This window comes from Oncorhynchus nerka, linkage group LG3, assembly GCF_034236695.1.
Source record: "Oncorhynchus nerka isolate Pitt River linkage group LG3, Oner_Uvic_2.0, whole genome shotgun sequence".
NCBI classification, from domain to species: domain Eukaryota; kingdom Metazoa; phylum Chordata; class Actinopteri; order Salmoniformes; family Salmonidae; genus Oncorhynchus; species Oncorhynchus nerka.
In genome coordinates, this window is record NC_088398.1 from 30,319,989 (window position 1) to 30,343,019 (window position 23,031).

General features: G+C 45.5%; 1 protein-coding gene across 1 annotated transcript in view; it reads right to left on the reverse strand.

Annotated features, from left to right (window-relative positions):
• LOC115114274 (PC3-like endoprotease variant B) overlaps positions 1–23,031 on the reverse strand; it is a 151,309-nt gene that overhangs the window by 34,449 nt on the left and 93,829 nt on the right. The window contains exons 12-13 of the mRNA XM_065006131.1: positions 21,035–21,138; positions 11,953–12,066 (exon numbers count right to left, since the gene is read on the reverse strand). Of these exons, the coding sequence (XP_064862203.1) occupies positions 11,953–12,066; positions 21,035–21,138 (218 nt within the window). The remainder of the gene's footprint in view (positions 1–11,952; positions 12,067–21,034; positions 21,139–23,031) is intronic.

The window sequence follows — 23,031 nt, forward strand, 5'->3', positions numbered from 1 at the left end:
ATAGTCGTCTTTGTATCATAGATAATTGCGTAATTATCGTATTTCGTCGTCCTAACGCAGTCTACACCGCCCTGCAGCTAGCTAGCTAGCTAGCTAACGTCTACCGTTAGCTAGTCCACCGTCTACCGATTAGCAGCACAACTTACACTCAACTGAACGACTTGATTAGTGTAGTGTTAGCTAGCTACATAGTTGTCTTTGCTGTCTTCGTATCCAAGATAATTGTGTAGTTTAGAGTGTGTAGTTTTAGAGTGATTATCTTAATTTACCGAGGTTAGCTAGCCAGCTATTCGTCGTCCTTAACGTAACAGAACTTCCGCACTCAACAATCCGGTCGCATTTCGCTTCGCTCCACAGGTAGTATCACATTTTTATTTCATTACAGTACAACGGCTTGATTTGTTTGATCGTAGCTAGCTACATAGCTAGCTACATAGCCGTCTTTGTATCAAAGATAATTGTGTAGTCTTGAGCGATTTCCTAGGTTAGCTAGCCAGCTATTGTCGTTCTTTTAACGCAACGTAACGTAAATCAACACTGCTAGCTAGCCAGCTAGCCCCGAATAGCAGCACAGTAGCACAGTAGAAACCATTACACTCAACGGAACGACTTGATTAGTGTAGTGTCAACAACGCAGACACTGCCAGCTAGCCTACATAGTCAACAACGCAGCCTCTGCCAGCTAGCCTACTTCAGCAGTACTGTATCATTTTAATCATTTTAGTCAATAAGATTCTTGCTACGTAAGCTTAACTTTCTGAACACTCGAGACGTGTAGTCCACTTGTCATTCCAATCTCCTTTGCATTAGCGTAGCCTCTTGTGTAGCCTGTCAACTATGTGTCTGTCTATCCCTGTTCTCTCCTCTCTGCACAGACCATACAAACGCTCCACACCGCGTGGCCGCGGCCACCCTAATCTGGTGGTCCCAGCGCGCACGACCCACGTGGAGTTCCAGGTCTCCGGTAGCCTCTGGAACTGCCGATCTGCGGCCAACAAGGCAGAGTTCATCTCAGCCTATGCCTCCCTCCAGTCCCTCGACTTCTTGGCACTGACGGAAACATGGGTCACCACAGACAACACTGCTACTCCTACTGCTCTCTCTTCGTCTGCCCACGTGTTCTCGCACACCCCGAGAGCTTCTGGTCAGCGGGGTGGTGGCACCGGGATCCTCATCTCTCCCAAGTGGTCATTCTCTCTTTCTCCCCTTACCCATCTGTCTATCGCCTCCTTTGAATTCCATGCTGTCACAGTTACCAGCCCTTTCAAGCTTAACATCCTTATCATTTATCGCCCTCCAGGTTCCCTCGGAGAGTTCATCAATGAGCTTGATGCCTTGATAAGCTCCTTTCCTGAGGACGGCTCACCTCTCACAGTTCTGGGCGACTTTAACCTCCCCACGTCTACCTTTGACTCATTCCTCTCTGCCTCCTTCTTTCCACTCCTCTCCTCTTTTGACCTCACCCTCTCACCTTCCCCCCCTACTCACAAGGCAGGAAATACGCTCGACCTCATCTTTACTAGATGCTGTTCTTCCACTAACCTCATTGCAACTCCCCTCCAAGTCTCTGACCACTACCTTGTATCCTTCTCCCTCTCGCTCTCATCCAACACTTCCCACACTGCCCCTACTCGGATGGTATCGCGCCGTCCCAACCTTCGCTCTCTCTCCCCCGCTACTCTCTCCTCTTCCATCCTATCATCTCTTCCCTCTGCTCAAACCTTCTCCAACCTATCTCCTGATTCTGCCTCCTCAACCCTCCTCTCCTCCCTTTCTGCATCCTTTGACTCTCTATGTCCCCTATCCTCCAGGCCGGCTCGGTCCTCCCCTCCCGCTCCGTGGCTCAACGACTCATTGCGAGCTCACAGAACAGGGCTCCGGGCAGCCGAGCGGAAATGGAGGAAAACTCGCCTCCCTGCGGACCTGACATCCTTTCACTCCCTCCTCTCTACATTTTCCTCTTCTCTCTCTGCTGCTAAAGCCACTTTCTACCACTCTAAATTCCAAGCATCTGCCTCTAACCCTAGGAAGCTCTTTGCAACCTTCTCCTCCCTCCTGAATCCTCCTCCACCTCCCCCCCTCCTCCCTCTCTGCAGATGACTTCGTCAACCATTTTGAAAAGAAGGTCGACGACATCCGATCCTCGTTTGCTAAGTCAAACGACACCGCTGGTTCTGCTCACACTGCCCTACCCTGTGCTCTGACCTCTTTCTCCCCCTCTCTCCAGATGAAATCTCGCGTCTTGTGACGGCCGGCCGCCCAACAACCTGCCCGCTTGACCCTATCCCCTCCTCTCTTCTCCAGACCATTTCCGGAGACCTTCTCCCTTACCTCACCTCGCTCATCAACTCATCCCTGACCGCTGGCTACGTCCCTTCCGTCTTCAAGAGAGCGAGAGTTGCACCCCTTCTGAAAAACCTACACTCGATCCCTCCGATGTCAACAACTACAGACCAGTATCCCTTCTTTCTTTTCTCTCCAAAACTCTTGAACGTGCCGTCCTTGGCCAGCTCTCCCGCTATCTCTCTCAGAATGACCTTCTTGATCCAAATCAGTCAGGTTTCAAGACTAGTCATTCAACTGAGACTGCTCTTCTCTGTATCACGGAGGCGCTCCGCACTGCTAAAGCTAACTCTCTCTCCTCTGCTCTCATCCTTCTAGACCTATCGGCTGCCTTCGATACTGTGAACCATCAGATCCTCCTCTCCACCCTCTCCGAGTTGGGCATCTCCGGCGCGGCCCACGCTTGATTGCGTCCTACCTGACAGGTCGCTCCTACCAGGTGGCGTGGCGAGAATCCGTCTCCACACCACGTGCTCTCACCACTGGTGTCCCCAGGGCTCTGTTCTAGGCCCTCTCCTATTCTCGCTATACACCAAGTCACTTGGCTCTGTCATAACCTCACATGGTCTCTCCTATCATTGCTATGCAGACGACACACAATTAATCTTCTCCTTTCCCCCTTCTGATGATCAGGTGGCGAATCGCATCTCTGCATGTCTGGCAGACATATCAGTGTGGATGACGGATCACCACCTCAAGCTGAACCTCGGCAAGACGGAGCTGCTCTTCCTCCCGGGGAAGGACTGCCCGTTCCATGATCTCGCCATCACGGTTGACAACTCCATTGTGTCCTCCTCCCAGAGCGCTAAGAACCTTGGCGTGATCCTGGACAACACCCTGTCGTTCTCAACTAACATCAAGGCGGTGGCCCGTTCCTGTAGGTTCATGCTCTACAACATCCGCAGAGTACGACCCTGCCTCACACAGGAAGCGGCGCAGGCCCTAATCCAGGCACTCGTCATCTCCCGTCTGGATAACTGCAACTCGCTGTTGGCTGGGCTCCCTGCCTGTGCCATTAAACCCCTACAACTCATCCAGAACGCCGCAGCCCGTCTGGTGTTCAACCTTCCCAAGTTCTCTCACGTCACCCCGCTCCTCCGCTCTCTCCACTGGCTTCCAGTTGAAGCTCGCATCCGCTACAAGACCATGGTGCTTGCCTACGGAGCTGTGAGGGGAACGGCACCTCAGTACCTCCAGGCTCTGATCAGGCCCTACACCCAAACAAGGGCACTGCGTTCATCCACCTCTGGCCTGCTCGCCTCCCTACCACTGAGGAAGTACAGTTCCCGCTCAGCCCAGTCAAAACTGTTCGCTGCTCTGGCCCCCCAATGGTGGAACAAACTCCCTCACGACGCCAGGACAGCGGAGTCAATCACCACCTTCCGGAGACACCTGAAACCCCACCTCTTTAAGGAATACCTAGGATAGGATAAAGTAATCCCTCTCACCCCCCCCCCCTTAAAAGATTTAGATGCACTACTGTTCCACTGGATGTCATAAGGTGAATGCACCAATTTGTAAGTCGCTCTGGATAAGAGCGTCTGCTAAATGACTTAAATGTAAATGTAAATGAAATTGGGGAGAAAAAGGGGTAAAAAAAAAAAAAAGGTGCTGGAGCGAGATACAACTGAAATTTCAGTGGGGTGGGGAGAGAGCGAGAGAGAGGGGTGGACATGTAGGGGGATTGGCCTGAAGCGTTGAACATTATGACATGACCTGAACTGGAATGTGTTTAGGCTTTTATAGGCATCAGAACTTCAATGAATTACATAATTATACACTAGATATTAGGAATATATACAAATACGGTTCCGGGAAACACAATTTCTGTTTCCATTCCTCTAAAAATGTTGCTATTTTCCAGCTTTCAGTTCTATTCCCTAAATCGGTTCCAACCCCTGGTATGTACAGTACGTGTGTTTTTGTTAGTATGTGTGTGTGATTCAATCGTCCCCCCTCCCCTGTCTTGCTACAAAATATTGATGAGCCTGAAAAGCTGAACGTGAGCCTACACAGTGCCCTCTGACCTCTAACCCCTATCCCTAAACAGTGACCTGTGGAATATCAATGTGTGTGTTGGCCATGCAGGGCTGCTGCTGGGTGTAGAGCGATCAGGATCAATGTGAGGAGAGATCACTACAGACAGACCCACCTAGTGGAACACTAACTAATGAGACTGGCCAAGAACACTCACACAGCAGGCCCGGACAGCAGGGAGGACAGAGAGCAGAACAGAGAACAGAGAGCGGGGAAGGAGGGAGGGAGGGAGAGGAGGGAGGGAGGTGAGAGGGAATTTAATTGTTTCCTTCAAAGAACAAGCTAGTCTGGTACAGAGGAGTCCCCGAAAATCTCATATGCAGTCTGCATCCATAGTAAACTGTACTAGCAAAGTGATGCAGTGGCACACATTTATATTGAGCCAATACACACAAGGCATATTGTATACCATCAAACTTGATCATCTGAAATGGTTCCAAATTGTGATGTATTTGTATAAATGTTTGCATGATTTCACATTAAAGCTTCACATTTCCTAATTGTCATTATTTTAGATATTCCCCTTCAAAGCAATGTTTTCAGAATCACTTTTATCTCCCACTCACAATTATATCAATGCCGCATGTTTTTCTTTACACTACAGGAAATGGTCAAGCAAAACCAAATATTTCAGGATGTACTGTATCTGTATAATCACCTCAACATAACATTCACAAGAAAACAAGACCATATGCACATCCGTTCCACTTGGGGACCCACCAGTCACAGAGATGTGAATTCTGATGAGTCATTTATCAATCTGCTCACTTTCATCCATTACTGTCAACACTGTGAAGGCACTTAAAGGACTACTTTACTACAACGCCTGTGAGTATGCAAATTTAGTAGAGTATATTTCAGTACTTAAAGACCTCTCCGTGTTTAGTTTTCAACCAAGCTTCTCAGATAATTCTCTTAGGTTTCTGAGGCAGGCAATTTGCGCAAACATCAGGAGTTTCGTTTTAAAATAACCAAGCTAGCAAGAAGGCAACCTCCCAGCCCATAACCCCCCTAAAAGTGTGTCCAAATGACTTGAGTGTCAGTTGTACACAAGCCCCTTGCAATACATGCCCAGACCAACCCACACACACAATTTAACATTATTCTCAGATTTAATTTAAAGAGACTTGATGTTCAAAGTACCGTTTCAATAAATCAACACACAGTATAAGACACAGCTTGAACGTTTTATTCTCATGTTCAAACTGTTAATGGGAGAAAAGTATTGGATGCCATATACTCTACTTACTATTGACATAGCTTATCAGTTTTGTCGGCAGCATCCTCTTAACATTGTGTGTTCTACTCTTTGAGATCCCTAACAGTGTTTCTGTGGTCTGCATCCTGTCCTCTAGCCTAGATATTCCTGATCTGGTGTCTCCATGGATCTTCTGTCTGTGTGAGGGTCTTTTATAGCCCCCCACACACACACATACACACCTCGCTTTCCCTCCCCTGTCCCCCTCCAGCTGCTCTGTCACCCATGTCGCCAAGGGGACAAGGAGAACGTGGCGTTTCCCTGGATCAAAAATTTACGAGCAATTAAAAGACAGGCGATGTGGAGCATCCATCAGCCGGTGCCTCTGCCAGGGTGGGTGAAGGGGCCGCAGTAAACCACACGCTATATACTTTTATATCTGTTTTCTCTCCAAAGAGGGAACGTTATGGCAAAATGATGTTTTACGGTCCACAGTTCGGCAGGGATGTAGACATCTTTCATGAGACGCTGGCTTGGAGGTCACAGCCCGAGGGAGGAAAGACAGAGAGGAGTGTGCGCGCTGTGCTGTGTTGTGCTGTGTGTGTCTTGTATTGATGTGTATGTTTAGTTGCAAGATACAAAACGCGGAGGCTCTTAGTGTGTGTGTAAGGGATATGTACCATCCTATGGTCCATTAGTTACTACGGTAAGAGTGACCTGATTACTTTGTTGTTGTTTAAGAGGACACAATTCAAACGCGCTCCTCTTCACACACGCACACACGCACGCGCACACGCACACACACACACACACACACACACACACACACACACACACACACACACACACACACACACACACACACACACACACACACAAATAAATGCACACACGTAATGACACGCAAAGGTACATTACCACTAATACACAAAAAATGCACACCGAGTCTCAAGCATCACCACGTTCTCTCTCTATTTCTCTCACTTTTTCTGGCTGTATACGACAGGCCTAGACTCATTTGCATCCTTAATTGCATTGTAATGTACTTTTAATTTGAAAACGGAGGCAATTAATTATTTTGATATGGAACAAAATGCCGCAAATATAAACATTCTAATAGTTCTCCATTTTTCAAAAAGGGGGATTGGAATCTTATCTCATTTGTATACCATTTCGCTGCTCATTCTCCTTGATATTCACTTTGTCTTTACAGGGACAGCACCATTTCTTTGATATTTTCTCTCAATTATTTTCCATCCAATCTTCCACGGTATAATTACAATAGTTTCACCTATTCTATCCAAAGAGATGAAACGAAATTAAGCCTGTTTGGACGTGCCGTGCTCTGGACTATATCCTCCCCCTGTACACACCCAACTTGCTATTTCTGGGTCAGACACTTCAAGTGAAGATACTAACCAGAGATACATTTTTCCACTGTCAACCACATGGTCAATAGGTGTCAGTGTTCAAATTAATACAAAGCTGTATGAGGGGGTGCCAGAGCACCTTCATTTGTGTGGACCTGGCATTGCACTGGCACTGTTCCTCTGTCAACCTGATACCAATGAAATAGGATGGACACATGTTATTCTTTGCTCTTTTTCTCCAGCTCCATCACTCTCTTTATTTCTTCCCCCTCCCTTCTTTCAATCTCTGCCCCCTTCTCTCTCTGCGCCTCCTTCCACCTCTTTCACTCTGCGCCTCCTTTTCCGCTTTCTCTCTCCCTCTCTCTCTTTCTCTCTCTTGCTCCAGAAAGGGCAGGCAACTCACTGACATCCCAGCAGGCCTAGCAACAGCCAATAAATTATGAGTGACAAGCCTTTAGACCAATAAAAACGCTGCCATATTTCATGCACAGTAAATCTGATTGCAGATTGCGCTGGCGTGTGGCGGCTGACATGTTTATTGTCGCCATGGCGATGGGAGCTGGGGGTCGGTCTACGACATCAGTGTTTCTAAAGCTCCATAGTCTATATGGAGGTCACACAGATCGAATTCTGGGTATACACTCGCCCCCCTTTCTCCTCTACATCAACCTCCTGTGAAATAACTATTCTATCGCACCCCTAGAGGCCTTGCAGTTGCTCCTATAACAACAGCCATCTGTCCTCAATACAGTACACACATGTCCCCAATGAAACCTTTAGCCTACCATGTTAAACAAAACCACAAACTACACAAACACCACACGTACACAACACATACACATCATTCATGCACAGAAATACTTCTCCCAACACAGCTATAACTCAGTTATAACCCCACTATAACCCTGTCCAGGCCCAAAGACAATCGTTCCTGAAAAGTGAGCCGATCCTCAGAGAACCAGAGGAAAAAACCCATCCCAGATCCCACTCCCTACCCAACGGACTTCTTTACACCTTTAAACGCTTTGTGAAGACTCATACATTTCCCCTTTTTAATGTGTCGTTTCTGTTAACCATGTTTTTCAATCATCTTTCATACACTTTACCATCGTAGAACATAACTGTTCTTGACCCGAAGAATAGCCAGCATCATCACACTCTCCTGTAATTTCTACTGCACACAATATCTCCTCTTAGCCTAATCTTAACCTAAGGTATGTGGCATTTTATCACCATGTCCTACACCTGTACCCATTTTAAGTGACCCGAAACCCATGTACTGCTCTGACGGTCTTTATCCACACAATGAACCATTAGTTGTAATTACTGAGAGCAGTGCAACTGTATGATCAGGGCATTACCCGTCCTCAGACACATCACCTACATTGATGTATTTCAACAACAACTGCATTGTGATGAATCATTATAATCTAATTCATCTATTCTTCTCAGAGAAACAGACGGGTTATAATCTGTTTTATTACATATCGCCGAGAGCGAGAGAGAGAGAGAGAGAGAGAGAGAGAGAGAGAGAGAGAGAGAGAGAGAGAGAGAGAGAGAGAGAGAGAAGGATTCAACCAAAAGAAAGAGAGAGGAGGAAAGAGAGAGAGAAATAAATACGGTATAAAGATGGAGACAAAAAGACAGATAAAAAAAAAAAGAAGAGGAGGAAGTGACTGATGAAGATGCAGCGAGAGTAGGGAGAGAGATAAAGAAGACAGGGGAGAGAGAGAGAGAGAGAGAGAGAGAGAGAGAGAGAGAGAGAGAGAGAAAACACATTACAACTCTGAGACTGATCACTGCGATGCCGTTGCTCGACTGACATTGTAAAGGCGTTGTAAACGCGATGTAGAAGCATTTATACGACGTGTGGAGGAGCCTAGCGCTTAAAGCATCTCTCACTCTGATTCTCGCCTCGCACATTAGGAGAGAGTGCTTTCATTTTCCTGAGCCCTGCTCGGTGCAGTAAATCAGAGCATCGATACACGCTCAGACACACTCGTCAGGCACATGCATGGTGACACTAACAATGCTACTTCTCCCCTGCCAAAATCATTTATTCCCAAGTCATAAAAGAGTGTATTTTTTACAATGTGGGTGTAATATCAGTAGTATGGTGTAGTATCTGAGGTGTATATATGCTGTCTGAAGTGTAAATCAAATCAAATCAAATGTTATTAGTCACATACGCCGAATACAACAGGTGAAATGCTGACTTACGAGCCCCTAACCAACAATGCAGTTAAAAAAAAGAAATATGGATAAGAATAAGAAATAAAAGTAATAAGTAATTAAAGAGCAGCAGTAAAACAACAATAGCGAGACTATATACAGGGGGGTACAGTACAGAGTCAATGTGTGGGGGGCACCGGTTAGTTGAGGTAATATGTACATGTAGGTAGAGTTATTAAAGTGACTATGCATAACAACAGAGAGTAGCAGCGATTTATAAAGGGGGGGGCGGGGGTAATGCAAATAGTCTAGGTAGCCTTTTGATTAGATGTTCAGGAGTCTTATGGCTCGAGGGCAGAAGCTGTTTAGCAGCCTCTTGGACCTAGACTTGGCACTCCGGTACCACTTGCCGTGCGGTAGCAAAGAGAACAGTCTATGACTTGGGTGGCTGGAGTCTTTCACAATTTTTAGGGCCTTCCTCTGACACCACCTGGTATAGAGGTCCTGGATGACAGGAAGCTGGGCCCAAGTGATGTACTGGGCCGTACGCACTACTCTCTGTAGTGCCTTGCGGTCGGAGGTCGAGCAGTTGCCGTACCAGGCAGTGATGCAACCAGTCAGGATGCTCTCAATGGTGGAGCTGTAGAACCTTTTGGGGATCTGAGGACCCATGTAAAATATTTTCAGTCTTCTGAGGGGGAATAGGTTTTTTCGTGCCCTCTTCACGACTGTCTTGGTGTGTTTGGACCATGTTAGTTTGTTGGTGATGTGGACACCAAGGAACTTGAAGCTCTCAACCTGCTCCACTGCAGCCCCGTTGATGAAAATGGGGGCGTGCTCTGTCCTCTTTTTCCTGTAGTCCATGATCATCTCCATTGTCTTGATCACATTGAGGGAGTGGTTGTTGTCCTGGCACCACAGGACAAGGTCTCTGACCTCCTCCCTATAGGCTGTCTCATCGTTGTCGGTGATCAGGCCTACCACTGTTGTGTCATCGACAAACTTAATGATGGTGTTGGAGTCGTGCCTGGCCATGCAGTCATGAGTGAACAGGGAGTACAGGAGACTGAGCACGCACCCCTGAGGGGCTCCTGTATTGAGGATCAGCGTGGCGGATGTGTTGTTACCTACCCTCACCACCTGGGGGCGGCCCGTCAAGCAGTCCAGGATCCAGTTGCAGATGGAGGTGTTTAGTTCCAGGATTCTTAGCTTATTGATGAGCTTTGAGGGTGCTATGGTGTTGAACGATAAGCTGTAGTCAATGAATATAATTCTCACATAGGTGTTCCTTTTGTCCAGATGGGAAAGGGCAGTGTGGAGTGCAATAGAGATTGCATCATCTGAGTATCTGTTGGGACGGTATGCAAATTGGAGTGGGTCTAGGGTTTCTGGGATAATGGTGTTGATGTGAGACATGACCAGCCTTTCGAAGCACTTCGTGGCTACAGACGTGAGTGCTACGGGTTGGTAGTTGTTTAGGCAGGTTATCTTAGTATTCTTGGGCACAGGGACCATGGTGGTCTGCTTGAAACATGTTGGTATTACAGACTCGGACAGGGAGAGGTTGAAAATGTCAGTGAAGGGGCCTCCCGGGTGGCACAGTGGTCTAGGGCACTGCATTGCAGTGCTAGCTGTGCCACCAGAGACTCTGGGTTCGCGCCCAGGCTCTGTCGCAACCGGCCGCGACCGGGAGGTCCGAGGGGCGACGCACAATTGGCCTAGCGTTGTCCGGGTTAGGGAGGGTTTGGCCGGTAGGGATATCATTGTCTCATCGCGCACTAGCGACTCCTGTGGCAGGCCAGGCGCAGTGCACGCTAGCCAGGTCGCCAGGAGTACACGCCCTGGTAAACCGTCTGGCCCCGCAGCCTTGTGAATATTGACCTGTTTAAAGGTCTTACTCACATCGGCTGCGGAGAGCGTGATCACATAGATTTCCAGAACAGCTGGTGTGTTGTGTAGGATACACGTGTTGTCTGTGGGACTGTTTGGCTGTAGTATGTGTGTGGTGTCCGTATCATGTTCCTAGTTTGTATGTGTGTGTGTTTCTGTATGTCAGTGCATGAGTCTATGTGTCCTGTTCATGATATGTCAATGGCTGTTGTATGTGCGTTGTTTGTAGGCTACGTGTTTCCCGAAACGGATGACACAAACAACTGGATTCATTATCCCTTTCATGCCCTGCCTCCAGTCCACTTACGGATATCTGAACAAGAGAGCCTCATCGAAATTGCAACAAGCGGTTCTGTGAAAATTGAATTTAATCAAAAGCTACTGACAGATTTCTGGAATGGGCTGGCTCAAATTTCTAAGACACTGATGCCCTTTGCAACCATCGTACCTATGTGAGAGTGGATTCTCGGCCCTCACTGACATGAAAGCTAAATACAGGCACAGACTGTGTGTGGAAAATAATTTAAGACTAAGACAACCCAACATTGCAGAGGGATGTGCTCAGAGTTTCAAGCACACCCTTCTCATTAACCTGTGGTGAGTTATTCACCATTTTCAATGAACACATAAGGTTTCATGTGTAAGATGGATAAAGAAAGAGCAAAATTATGGATTATTATTATATTATTATTTGAGCTTCCCACGAGCCGGGTTGTGACAAAAAACTCACACGCATTCTTATGTTTAACAAATGTATCGTAAAGTGTGTGTGTGGCAGGCTTACAATGATGGCAAAAAACAACATTTGAGAGTGCGCTGACCCTGGTGCTAGAGGGGGTATACAGCTGGAGGTTGAATGTTTGAAGGGGTACGGGACTATAAAAGGTTTGGGAACCACACATGATGTGTGTGGTGTGTTTACACTGTGTGTGTAACTAGTACCTATCGTGGACGTGGTACCCTGCTCCGTTGACACTCCATCCTGGCTCTTTGGGGTCGGGGACCTTGGCCGTCATGGCGATCAGATGCTGCACATCCCTCCATGTCAAGTCAGGACTGGGAAGATAAAGACGAATATCATGAAATACACAAATGTACAATATGTGTATTGTACACTCCATCAAACCACAGCAAGAAGCATTCATTCCTTTATGATACTCCTGATACTCCCTTATGACGAAATCTAGAAGGAGTTGAACATGTGAGACATACACAGAAACACATGTAGGCTATACACGATTTGCTATGAAACACGTATATTTTGCTGAGCAGAGAAAGTGGACACACGTGAAGATGTGGGCCTGCCATTGTGCCCATTACTGCACATCTTCTACAAGTGAAATCATCTGTTTAAGTCATTTCAAACTTAATAACATTGGCGAAAACGACAAATTCAACAAAGTATATTGGAGACGTAACAAAGGGGCTGGCGGAAAGAATGAATGGAGGAGACTTTTAATCTCGAGCAGGGTATTCTAATACAGCAGACTCAAGTGTCATGTCAAGCAATATACTAATGGAATCCAATTAAGACCTTTAAACTGCACAGAGAGCTAGAGGATATTAGCTCCGTTTTCTCGAACAAAAGACCAAAGGGTCGTCAAGGAGAGCCTTTCCAGGATATAAAAAAGCATAAAGGAAATTGGGTTTTCTCCCTTTATCCACTCATTATTGCTGGCTAAGAAAATAGACTTGAATGGAACTTAAAAACGGCGTTGACCACCCATTTCTAACATGAAGTTCTCGGACTAAGTAGCACCGGCATCGGCGTCGACAGCCGCAGAGAAGCTGTCATGTCTGCTCACGCAAAGGCACAACAAAGTTGATTAAAGGCGGTTGATTTGGTTGTGGCGACGCCGTGTCAAGCTCACGTACTGTACACGTTGGTGTCCTTTACACCATACGATCTGCTTGTAGCCAAACTGCACTGTGCCCAACTACAATGTCCCGGTGTTTCGGTTTCAAAATAGTGGCTTTTCAACAAATCCCATTGAGACAATAAAGCATGTGTTTAAATTGTGGAGTGGGGATCTACATGATCAATACAACTGTCATTTTACATCTACATTTATGTTAGCAAACACTCTTATCCAGAGCAACATACACACAGCACAGTCATATGACAATCCCATATGACAATCCCATATGACAATCCCATATGACAATCCCATATGACAATCCCATACGACAATCCCATATGACAATCCCATATGACAATCCCATATGACAATCCCATATGACAATCCCAAGGCCATGGTTAATACAAGAACATCCGTAATGCCCCAACCCATTTGTTGTGCTGGAAGACGTAATCTATGGGTAGGAAATATCAGACAGTCCAACCAAGCCATTCCAGTCACATATGGGGGGAAAATGCGTTCAAAAAGCTTTCCATTACAATGGAAAACAAAACAAACAAAAAAGCTGGCAACCAGCAAGTGCAACCGGCGACTGCTAAACAGCACACCACAGGAGGAATACCACTAATAATAGAAAAGATCAAAAATAAAACAAAAGGAGAGCACGGCACACTCAATTATTTTACGCTTTGATTTCAAAGGGCTCCAGAGTGGGGAGCTGGGCTTTCTACTTCTGAACTGTTGCTCACAGTGTGCGTGTGTTCCGTAATAAATATAGGCAGTGCTGTGGCGTGATTCCGGTTGGCGTGCACTCCCCCCCCCCACGCCCCCTCCACCTCCCCTCCTCCATACCCCACCCCTCCGGTGAAATCAGAGAAGCCCCCCCCACCCAGCCCCGGCTGGTTTGCATAAAGCAAACGAAATTAAATTTGCTTTGCTAAATCAAAGCTTGTATGGTGTTCCAAGCTGCTCTCTCTGGGACAAATTACTTCAAACGGCCTCCTTTGTATCATAACAGAATAAAAAAAAATCAGCCCAATCAGCGCCTCTCCAAAACCCTCGACTCAGGAATTAATTATTGAACCCTGGCGCGGATTTCTCTGTCTCTTAGCACACAGTGACACAGATCTATTTATTTGGAAAATAGCATTTTGCCCTTAAAAACACACTATTGGCTGGGAACCTGATGTAATTTATCTGTATATTTGTGGGTGTGTTCTTCCTCTTGCTCCCTCTTTCTTTCTCCCCCTCTTTCTTTCTCCTCCTCTCTCTCTCTCTCTCTCTCTCTCTCTCTCGTTCTCTCTTTCTATCTGTTTTGGCACCACATCTCTGTTTCCCCCCCTACAGGCATGAGCAGGGTTTGGGCCACAGCAGAAACAGCCTCAGAAAGCTCAGAATATCTCCTGGCATTTTACCCAGGACAGCCAGAGACAGAACTACTAAATATGCCCCAAAACCCCCCATAGCAGCCACCCTCTGTCCACTTGCCAAGCCCCACAAACCCTCCCAAACCCTGGGCAGACGTCTGAGAGAGTGAACACACAACTGTTTACAAATCCCCAGTTAATAGGATCACTCCTCATTGACTGCTCTGATGCGTCTGATGTAATCTATTAGCCGTATGATAGTCAGTGTGCTGGACAGATCAATAACCCTGTCTTTCTTATTACTCCACTGTTTACTGTACTCCTCTTTACTGCTGCTGGTTAGGAATAGCATGCATGTTTAACGGTGTAGAGTGTGTGTGTGTGTGTGTGTGTGTGTGTGTGTGTGTGCGCGCGGATGCACGTGTGTTTTATGTGTGTCTGTGTGTGCATGTGTGCATGCTGGCGAGCATAGGAGCTGTGAGTGTCTGATATCTGTAAGAGTTATTTCCAAGTGAATGCTCTGTGTTTATTTTTTGCCCCCTAATAAGGGAAGATGTTTTGTGTGAATCTGTGTGTGCATGCTGGAGTATATTGCTGGTGCTGTGTATAGCTGTGCGTATGCATATGTGCGTGTGTGTGTGTATATGTTTTCGAGTGTGTCTCTAGCTTGCTGGTATAACTGTGTTTCCAATTAAGTTGAACCACAGGCCGGATCAATGCGGCCCCTCTGTGTGTAGGAATGAGCAGCCCTGGGCCCTCGGAGCATGCCCACAAATAATTTATCACACACACAGGGTCTGGGCAGGGGGAAGAGGATGGGGTGAGGAGGGAGAGAGCCACAAGGACAGAGTGTCCAGCCCACAGGAGGAAGATATGGTGCAGAGAGAGAGAGAGAGAGAGAGAGAGAGAGACAGAGAGAGAGACACAGAGAGAGAGACACAGAGATGAGAGAGAGAGAGCGAGAGAGAGAGAGAGAGAGAGAGAGAAGGTCAGGACCTACAGGAATAACACTGTCCCTGTTTAATCATTTACATGAAGACAGAGCAAATCAACAATAAACAATTTATTTCTGCACTGGGGAGGCTACAGGGAGGAAAATAAGGGAAGGAAAAAAAATCTAAACTAGGGTAAGTACAGAGGTTGAGGGAAAGAAAGTGATAAAAGTGCTGATCTATATATATATATATACAGTTGAAGTCGGAAGTTTACATACACTTAGATTGGAGTCATTAAAACTAGTTTTTCAACCACTCCACAAACTTTAGTTCTGGCAAGTCAGTTAGGACATCTACTTTGTGCATGACACAAGTTATTTTTCCAACAATTTTTACAGATTATTTCACTTATAACTCACTGTACCACAATTCCAGTGGGTCAGAAGTTTATATATACTAAGTTGACTGTGCCTTTAAACAGCTTGGAAAATTCCAGAAAATGTCACGGCTTTAGAAGCTTTTGTTGGGATAATTGACATCATTTGAGTCAATTGGAGGTGTACTTGTGGATGTATTTCAAGGTCTACCTTCAAACTCAGTGCTTCTTTGCTTGACATCATAGGAAAATCAAAAGAAATTAGCCAAGACCTCAGAAATAGAATTGTAGAGCAAATTGGGAGCGATTTCCAAATGCCTGAAGGTACCACGTTCATCTGTACAAACAACAGTATGCAAGTATAAACACCATGGGACCACGCAGCTGTCATACCGCTCAGGAAGGAGACGCGTTCTGTCTCCTAGAGATGAACGTCCTTCAGTGCGAAAAGTGCAAATCAATCCCAGAACAACAGCAAAGGACCTTGTGAAGATGCTGGAGGAAACAGGTACAGAAGTATCTATATCCACAGTAAAACAAGTCCTATATCGACATAACCTGAAAGGCCGCTCAGCAAGGAAGAAGCCACTGCGCCAAAACTGCCATAAAAAAGCCAGACTACGGTTTGCAACTGCACATGGGGACAAAGATGGTACTTTTTGGAGAAATGTCCTCTGGTCTGATGAAACAAAAATAGAACTGTTTGGCCATAATGACCATCGTTATGTTTGGAGGAAAAAGGGAGAGGCTTGCAAGCAGACGAACACCATCCCAACCATGAAGCACAGGTGTGGCAGCATCATGTTGTGGGGGTGCTTTGCTGCAAGAGGGACTGGTGCACTTCACAAAATAGATAGCATCATGAGGGGGGAAAATTATGTGGATATATTGAAGCAACATCCTCAAGACATCAGAGTTAACGCTTGGTCACAAATGGGCCTTCCAAATGGACAATGACCCCAAGCATACTTCCAAAGTTGTGGCAAAATGGCTTAAGGACAACAAAGTCAAGGTATTGGAGTGGCCATCACAAAGTCCCTAGGATTAAATGTCAGGAATTGTGAAAACCTGAGTGTAAATGTATTTGGCTTAATGTATTTGGCTAATGTGTATGTAAACTTCCAACTTCAACTGTGTATACAGTATATATATATTTTTTCCCCCTACATATATATATAGTACAGTGATCAATATTTCCAGTTTTTCATATTTGGAGCAATGACTGAGGGGTATATCTGTGTGATAAGTGTGATGCTTGTTATTCAGGAGGGTATGATCTGTTAGAACATGGCACTCTAGCCTGAGCTTGACTATCTCATCTTAGGAAGCAAACATATCTTTAGCTAGGGTACACATCGCATTTGGATCTTCTGAAGAAGCACATCCGACCTTATTGGAAAGAGAGAGAGAAGAGAGAGAGAGAGAGAGAGAGAGAGAGAGAGAGAGAGAGAGAGGTGAAAGAGAGAAAGAGAGAGAGGAAAGAGAGAGAGAGAGATAGGAAAGAGAGAGGGAGAGAGAGGAAAGAGAGAGAGAGAGAGAGAGGAAAGAGAGAGGGAGAGAGAGGAAAGAGAGAGAGAGAGAGAGAGGAAAGAGAGAGAGAGAGGAAAGAGAGTGAGAGAGAAGAAAGCGAGAGAGAGAGAGAGAGCGAGAGAGAGAGAGAGAGAGAGAGGGGAAAGAGAGAGGGAGAGAGAGGAAAGAGAGAGGGCGAGGGACTACATACAGAGTCACTTACACACACCAACACACAGTCTGACACACACCCGCACACTCATTAACTACACAAATCAGCACTGCGCTGGTTGTATTTAAAGGAGATCACAGGCATGTAGTTATTGGACGAGGCCTAATTGATAAAACCATTAGTAACACTTGTGCAGATAACAGATAGGGAGAATCCTAGTCTGCGCACAGTCACTCCAAATGGGCTCACTTAGGCTTAAAGTACACCACACTAAAAGATTATGGCCAAGTGTGGAGAGTTCCTATGACTCTGGCTCCATTTCTGGGAGGATTAATAGGGACATAATGGAGACAGAGCAGGGAGAGCGGAGCAGAGATTACGAAGATCCTGTCTTTTAGTGTGTTTCTGAGGTTGTGGGTGAGGTCCAGGGACCGTTGCATTTAAGGCCCTGATAATACGCACACCACACATAATACCCCAATCATCAGTTTGTGTCTCAGGGAGTGTTTGAGTTGAGACCAATTAGAGGGGTGGATCCTCTTTCACATGTGCTGTCCCCACTGAGAACCCGAGCTGATTACACCAACCCCTATAGAACACCCTGCTATTCTGCTCTCAGTGGCTCAGACAGAGAGACAGACAGATGAAGACGAACAACACAGAGCGGAAGACAGGCGACAGAAGGGGGAGAGAAAAGGGAGAGAGAAAAAAGAAACAGGGTTGGAACAGACAGAGGCAGGGAGAGAGAGAGAGAGAGAGAGAGAGAGAGAGAGAGAGAGAGAGAGAGAGAGAGAGAGAACTGTCAGTCCACTGCGATTGGAGCAAATTAAAAGATAATTTGTTTGCGTTCATGTGTTTGAATATGGGGCCTTTCCCAGAGCGGGGCTGGCTGACCCCTAGCTGAGCACTGGCCACTGGGGTTAATGAGGAATCATCTCTCACACACATCCTCCATTAATAACCTGACTACAGAGTTACACCACATACTCGCACACAAACAGAGTGACAGGACATGCTTTCGTCTCGCCACTGGCCAGGCCATCACTGTACATAGGAACTGGTTCTCAGCTGACTTGTCTGGTTAAATATAGTTGTAATAGAATACAGTAAATGTAAGGGTAGAGCGTGGGGTTGTCATTGGTGCTGGGAGACTGGAGCGGTACAGACAGACTCTATGAGTGTCGGGGAGCGGGTAAAAGAGAGGGACGATTAAAGGTGGACTGAAGATGGAGGGAATGAACAGAGGCTGAGAGAACTAGTGAAGAGGCAAAGTAGCCAAAAATGGTGTTGGGAATTTTGAGAATGTAAAAGATTGAAATAGACGTACAGAATATTAAAAAGCTGTAAAGCTGATGAAACGATGGAATGAAATATGTGATATTTACATAGAGGGACTAAAGTAAAACTGGAAAAGAGATTTGGAGTCAACACATTGAACCAGGAGGAAAGATTTGGGAGAGTAGACAGAGATAATTATTTTAATTGCACAGTGTGTGTGTTTTTTTGTACTCTGCTGGTGAGGTTGTGGGTGTTATGACTGATGTGTGTGTGTGTGTGAGTGCATGTGCTCTGCTCAGCTCCATTAAGACGTGAGGGGAATATCAGCCCTGAGATGTGATATATAGGTGCAGGTCATACAAGCCCTTAACCAGTAATGTCCTGGGAGCGCAACTCGCCCAGGGGACCTCCGGACCATTTTACAGCCAAGCGGGCGAGACTGGGCCGGCGTGGCGTGACAGGTGGAGCGGTAAAGCCCTGCCCCGGGCTCATCAATAACACTGAGGAACGGCAGCAGGCAGACGCTACGGACAGCTACAGAGTTACAGAGCTACAATCACGACTAGGGCCCAAGTAGACATACCAACGCAGTGCAGAAAGAGAGAGAGAGAGAGGTTAGAAAATTAGGAAATACATTACATATACAAAAGTATATGGACACCCCTTCAAATCGATGGAACCGGATATTTCAGTCACACCCGTTGCTGACAGGTGTATAAAATCAAGTACACCGCCATGCAATCTCCATAGACAAACATTAACAGTAGAATGGCATTACTGAAGAGCTCAGTGACTTTCAAGCTGGCACCATCATAGGATGCCACCTTTCCAACAAGTCAGTTCATCAAATTTCTGCCTTGCTAGAGCTGCCAACATCTAGTGGAAAGCCTTTGCAGAAGAATGGAGGCTGTAATAACAGCAAAGGGGGAACCAACTCCATATTATTGTCCATGATTTTGGAATGAGATATTTGACGTGCCCAATAGTACAACTACCTGAGACAAAAGAATCTGTGCCTCTTGGTGGATTTGATCTGGGAGTGAAAGGACTCGTTTTACTGTGGATATAGATACTTTTGTACTTGTTTCCTCCAGCATCTTCACAAGGTCCTTTGCTGTTGTACTGGGATTGATTTACACTTTTCGCACCAGAGTACATTCATCTCTAGGAGACAGAACGCGTCTCCTTCCTGAGCAGTATCAAGGCTGCGTGGACCCATGGTGTTTATACTTGCGTACTATTGTTTGTACAGATGAACGTGGTACCTTTAGGCATTTGGAAATTGCTCCCAAGGATGAACCAGACTTGTGGAGGTCTACAATTTTTTTCTGAGGTCTTGGCTGATTTCTTTTCATTTTCCGATGAAAAGAAGAGGCGCTGAGTTTGAAGGTAGGCCTTGAAATACATCCACAGGTACACCTCCAATTGACTTAAACTATGTCAATTAGCCTAACAGAAGCTTCTAAAACAATGACATCATTTTCTGGCATTTTCCAAGTTGTTTAAAGGCACAGTCAACATAGTGTATGTAAACTTCTGACCCACTGGAATTGTGATACAGTGAATTATAAGTGAAATAATCTGTCTGTAAGCAATTGTTAGAAAAATGACTTGTGTCATACATAAAGTAGATGTCCTAACCAACTTGCCAAAGCTGTAGTTTGTTAACAAGAAATTTGTGGATTGGTTGAAAAACAAGTTTTTAGGTCAACTTCAACTGTATATGATTGCCATAGCCTGAGGGACATCCCATGAACATTCATTCCCTGGAGTTTTTACATTGTATATAACTTACAAGCAATGCATAGTGTAACCATCATTCTCTTACATTTTGTTATACATTTATTAGCCATTGTTTATCTTATTAAATTAAATGAATCGACCAAATATGACACAATACAACAGCAGTAGTGTTGTGCCTGTATACTTTATCTAGTGTTATTACTACTACTACTGAAATGAACTATTGTTATTACATTTTAGTAAACGCTCTTATCCAGAGCGACTTACCGGAGCAATTAGGGTTAAGTGCCTTGCTGAAGGGCACATCGACAGACTTTTCACCTAGTCATCTCGAGGACTTGAACCAGCGACCTTTTGGTTACTGGTCCAGCGCTCTTAACTGCAAGGCTAACTGCTGCCCCACTACTGAAATGAACTGTATTTCATTATCCTCATTGCATTGTACTGTATTTACTGAAATAATGTGCTACAATATTGCTTTGGCAATATCTACAAATTGTATTTCATGCCAATAAAGCAATCTGAATTTGAGAGAGAGAGAGAGAGAGAGAGAGAGAGAGAGAGAGAGAGAGAGAGAGAGAGAGAGAGAGAGAGAAAACACTTGGACAAATAGACAGGGAGAGAGAAAGGGAGCTACTTGAACTTAGACATAAAGATGGGAAACTAAGACCACTAATAGATACTACCTACAGTACGCCATGGAATGTAGATGAAAAACAGATAGTGGAGAAAATGACGTGACAGATGAGTAAGGGTCAGGAGGGGAGAGGATGACCAAGGCTTACTTGGCCTCCAGGACAAGAGCCAGAATCCCGGCCGCGATGGGTGCAGCACTGGATGTCCCCGCAAAGTGGGTGACACAACCGTCCCCTAGATTGGACACTGTCACCTGCAGAGCACACAACAGAACACTGTACATTTCAGTTGCAACTTAACAAATATAGTGGTGTACTCACACACGTGCAGGGTACACTCTTAGCAAAAAAGGTGCTATCAAAAACCTAAAAGGGTTAGGAATACCCTTTGGAGAACCCTTTTGGTTCCAGGTCGAACCCTTTTGGGTTCCATGTAAAAAAAACACAAATGTGTTTACATCCCTGTTAGTCAGTATTTCTCCTTTTCCAAGATAATACATCCACCTGACAGTTGTGTCATATCGAGAAGCTGATTAAACAGCATGATCATTATGCAGGTGCCCCTTGTGCTGGGGACAATAAAAGGTCACTCTAAAAGTTTTTTCACGCAACACAATGCTACAGATGTCTCAAGTTTTGAGGGAGCCTGCAATTGACATGCTGACTTCAGGAATGTCCAACAGAGCTGTTGCCAGAGAATTTAATGTTAATTTCTCTACCATAAGCCACCTCCAACGTTGCTGTAGAGAATTTGGCAGTACGTCCAACCGGCCTCACAACCGTAGAACATGTGTATGGCGTCGTGTGGGCGAGCAGTTTGTTGATATCAACGTCGTGAACAGAGTGCCCCATAGTGGTGGTGGGGTTATGGTTGCGGCAGGCATAAGTGACGGACGACGAACACAAGTGCATTTTATCGATGGCAATCTGAATGCACAGAAATACCGTGACAAGATTGTGAGGCCCATTGTGAGGCCTATTTCTTTTGAAGGTATCTGTGGCTAACAGATCCATCCCTGTATTCCCACATGTGAAATCCATAGATTTAGGGCCTAATGACTTAATGACTGATTTCTTCAGATGAACTGTAACTCCTAAAAGTAAAATCCTTGAAATTGTTGCATTGTTTGATATTTTTGTTCGGTATATTTTTTTAGACCATGCACCAGGGACAATTGTTGAATGTGTGTACACTCTTTTTTAACTAAAGAAACACATTCATACATAGTTAGCTATTATGCTCTCGGGTGAAGATTTCAGTGAAGCCACACGTGGGGGAACTGATTTTGTGACAGCGACCGGGGGAAATTTATTTCTCTCTCTCTCTCTCTCTCTCTCTCCCTGTCTCTTTGTCTCTCTGTCTCTCTGTCTCTCTCTCTCTCTCTCTCTCTCTCTCTCTCTCTCTCTCTCTCTCTCTCTCTCTCTCTCTCCTCTACTATACTCGACGGGTATCCTACAAAGCAATTTTGAGGAGTTAGCGAGGGAACTCTCAACTCGGGATAACCAGTCGTATGAAAGTGGCTCACCTTTTACTGTAGCTAGGCGCATTTCTATGGCAACGAATCCTTCAGAACTAACCTGCTCCTCTACCTGCTCGGGTGCAGGTTAACCTAGGGCTACTCCACTTATCCTGAATGAAATGACTGAGCCACAAGTTGAGGACCGACGAAACCATTTTCCCTCCCTCTTGCAAAGACTGTGTCATCATCCCATTCATTTGAGGAAGACGACTGAATACATATTTTATCAATCAAATGTTTTTGTTGTTGTGTTAAAATATAATCGCATTATACTGTATATCGTACATGACAGAATGCATTTGAAACTTCACACAGTAAAACTTTTGTATGAAAGTTTGTTGTCGATAGCGATGGGAAAAAGGAGGCTTGTGGTTGTGCATTGATAAGCACACCGAAGTAGATCAGTAATAAAATAAAGACAGCACTTCTAAAAGCCTATTTCACAACATAAACCTGCTGAATTTGCAACGATAACTTTTCTTTCAATTCGATTTTTGGCACAACTGTAAATGTGGCACTGACTCGCACATGGAAGAGTTCAGTATATTCGACTAACCGTGCGCCGATACAAGCTCGCTACAGTTAGTGGCAGGTGGGCAAGCAACATCCACCGTCGTTGTACGGATG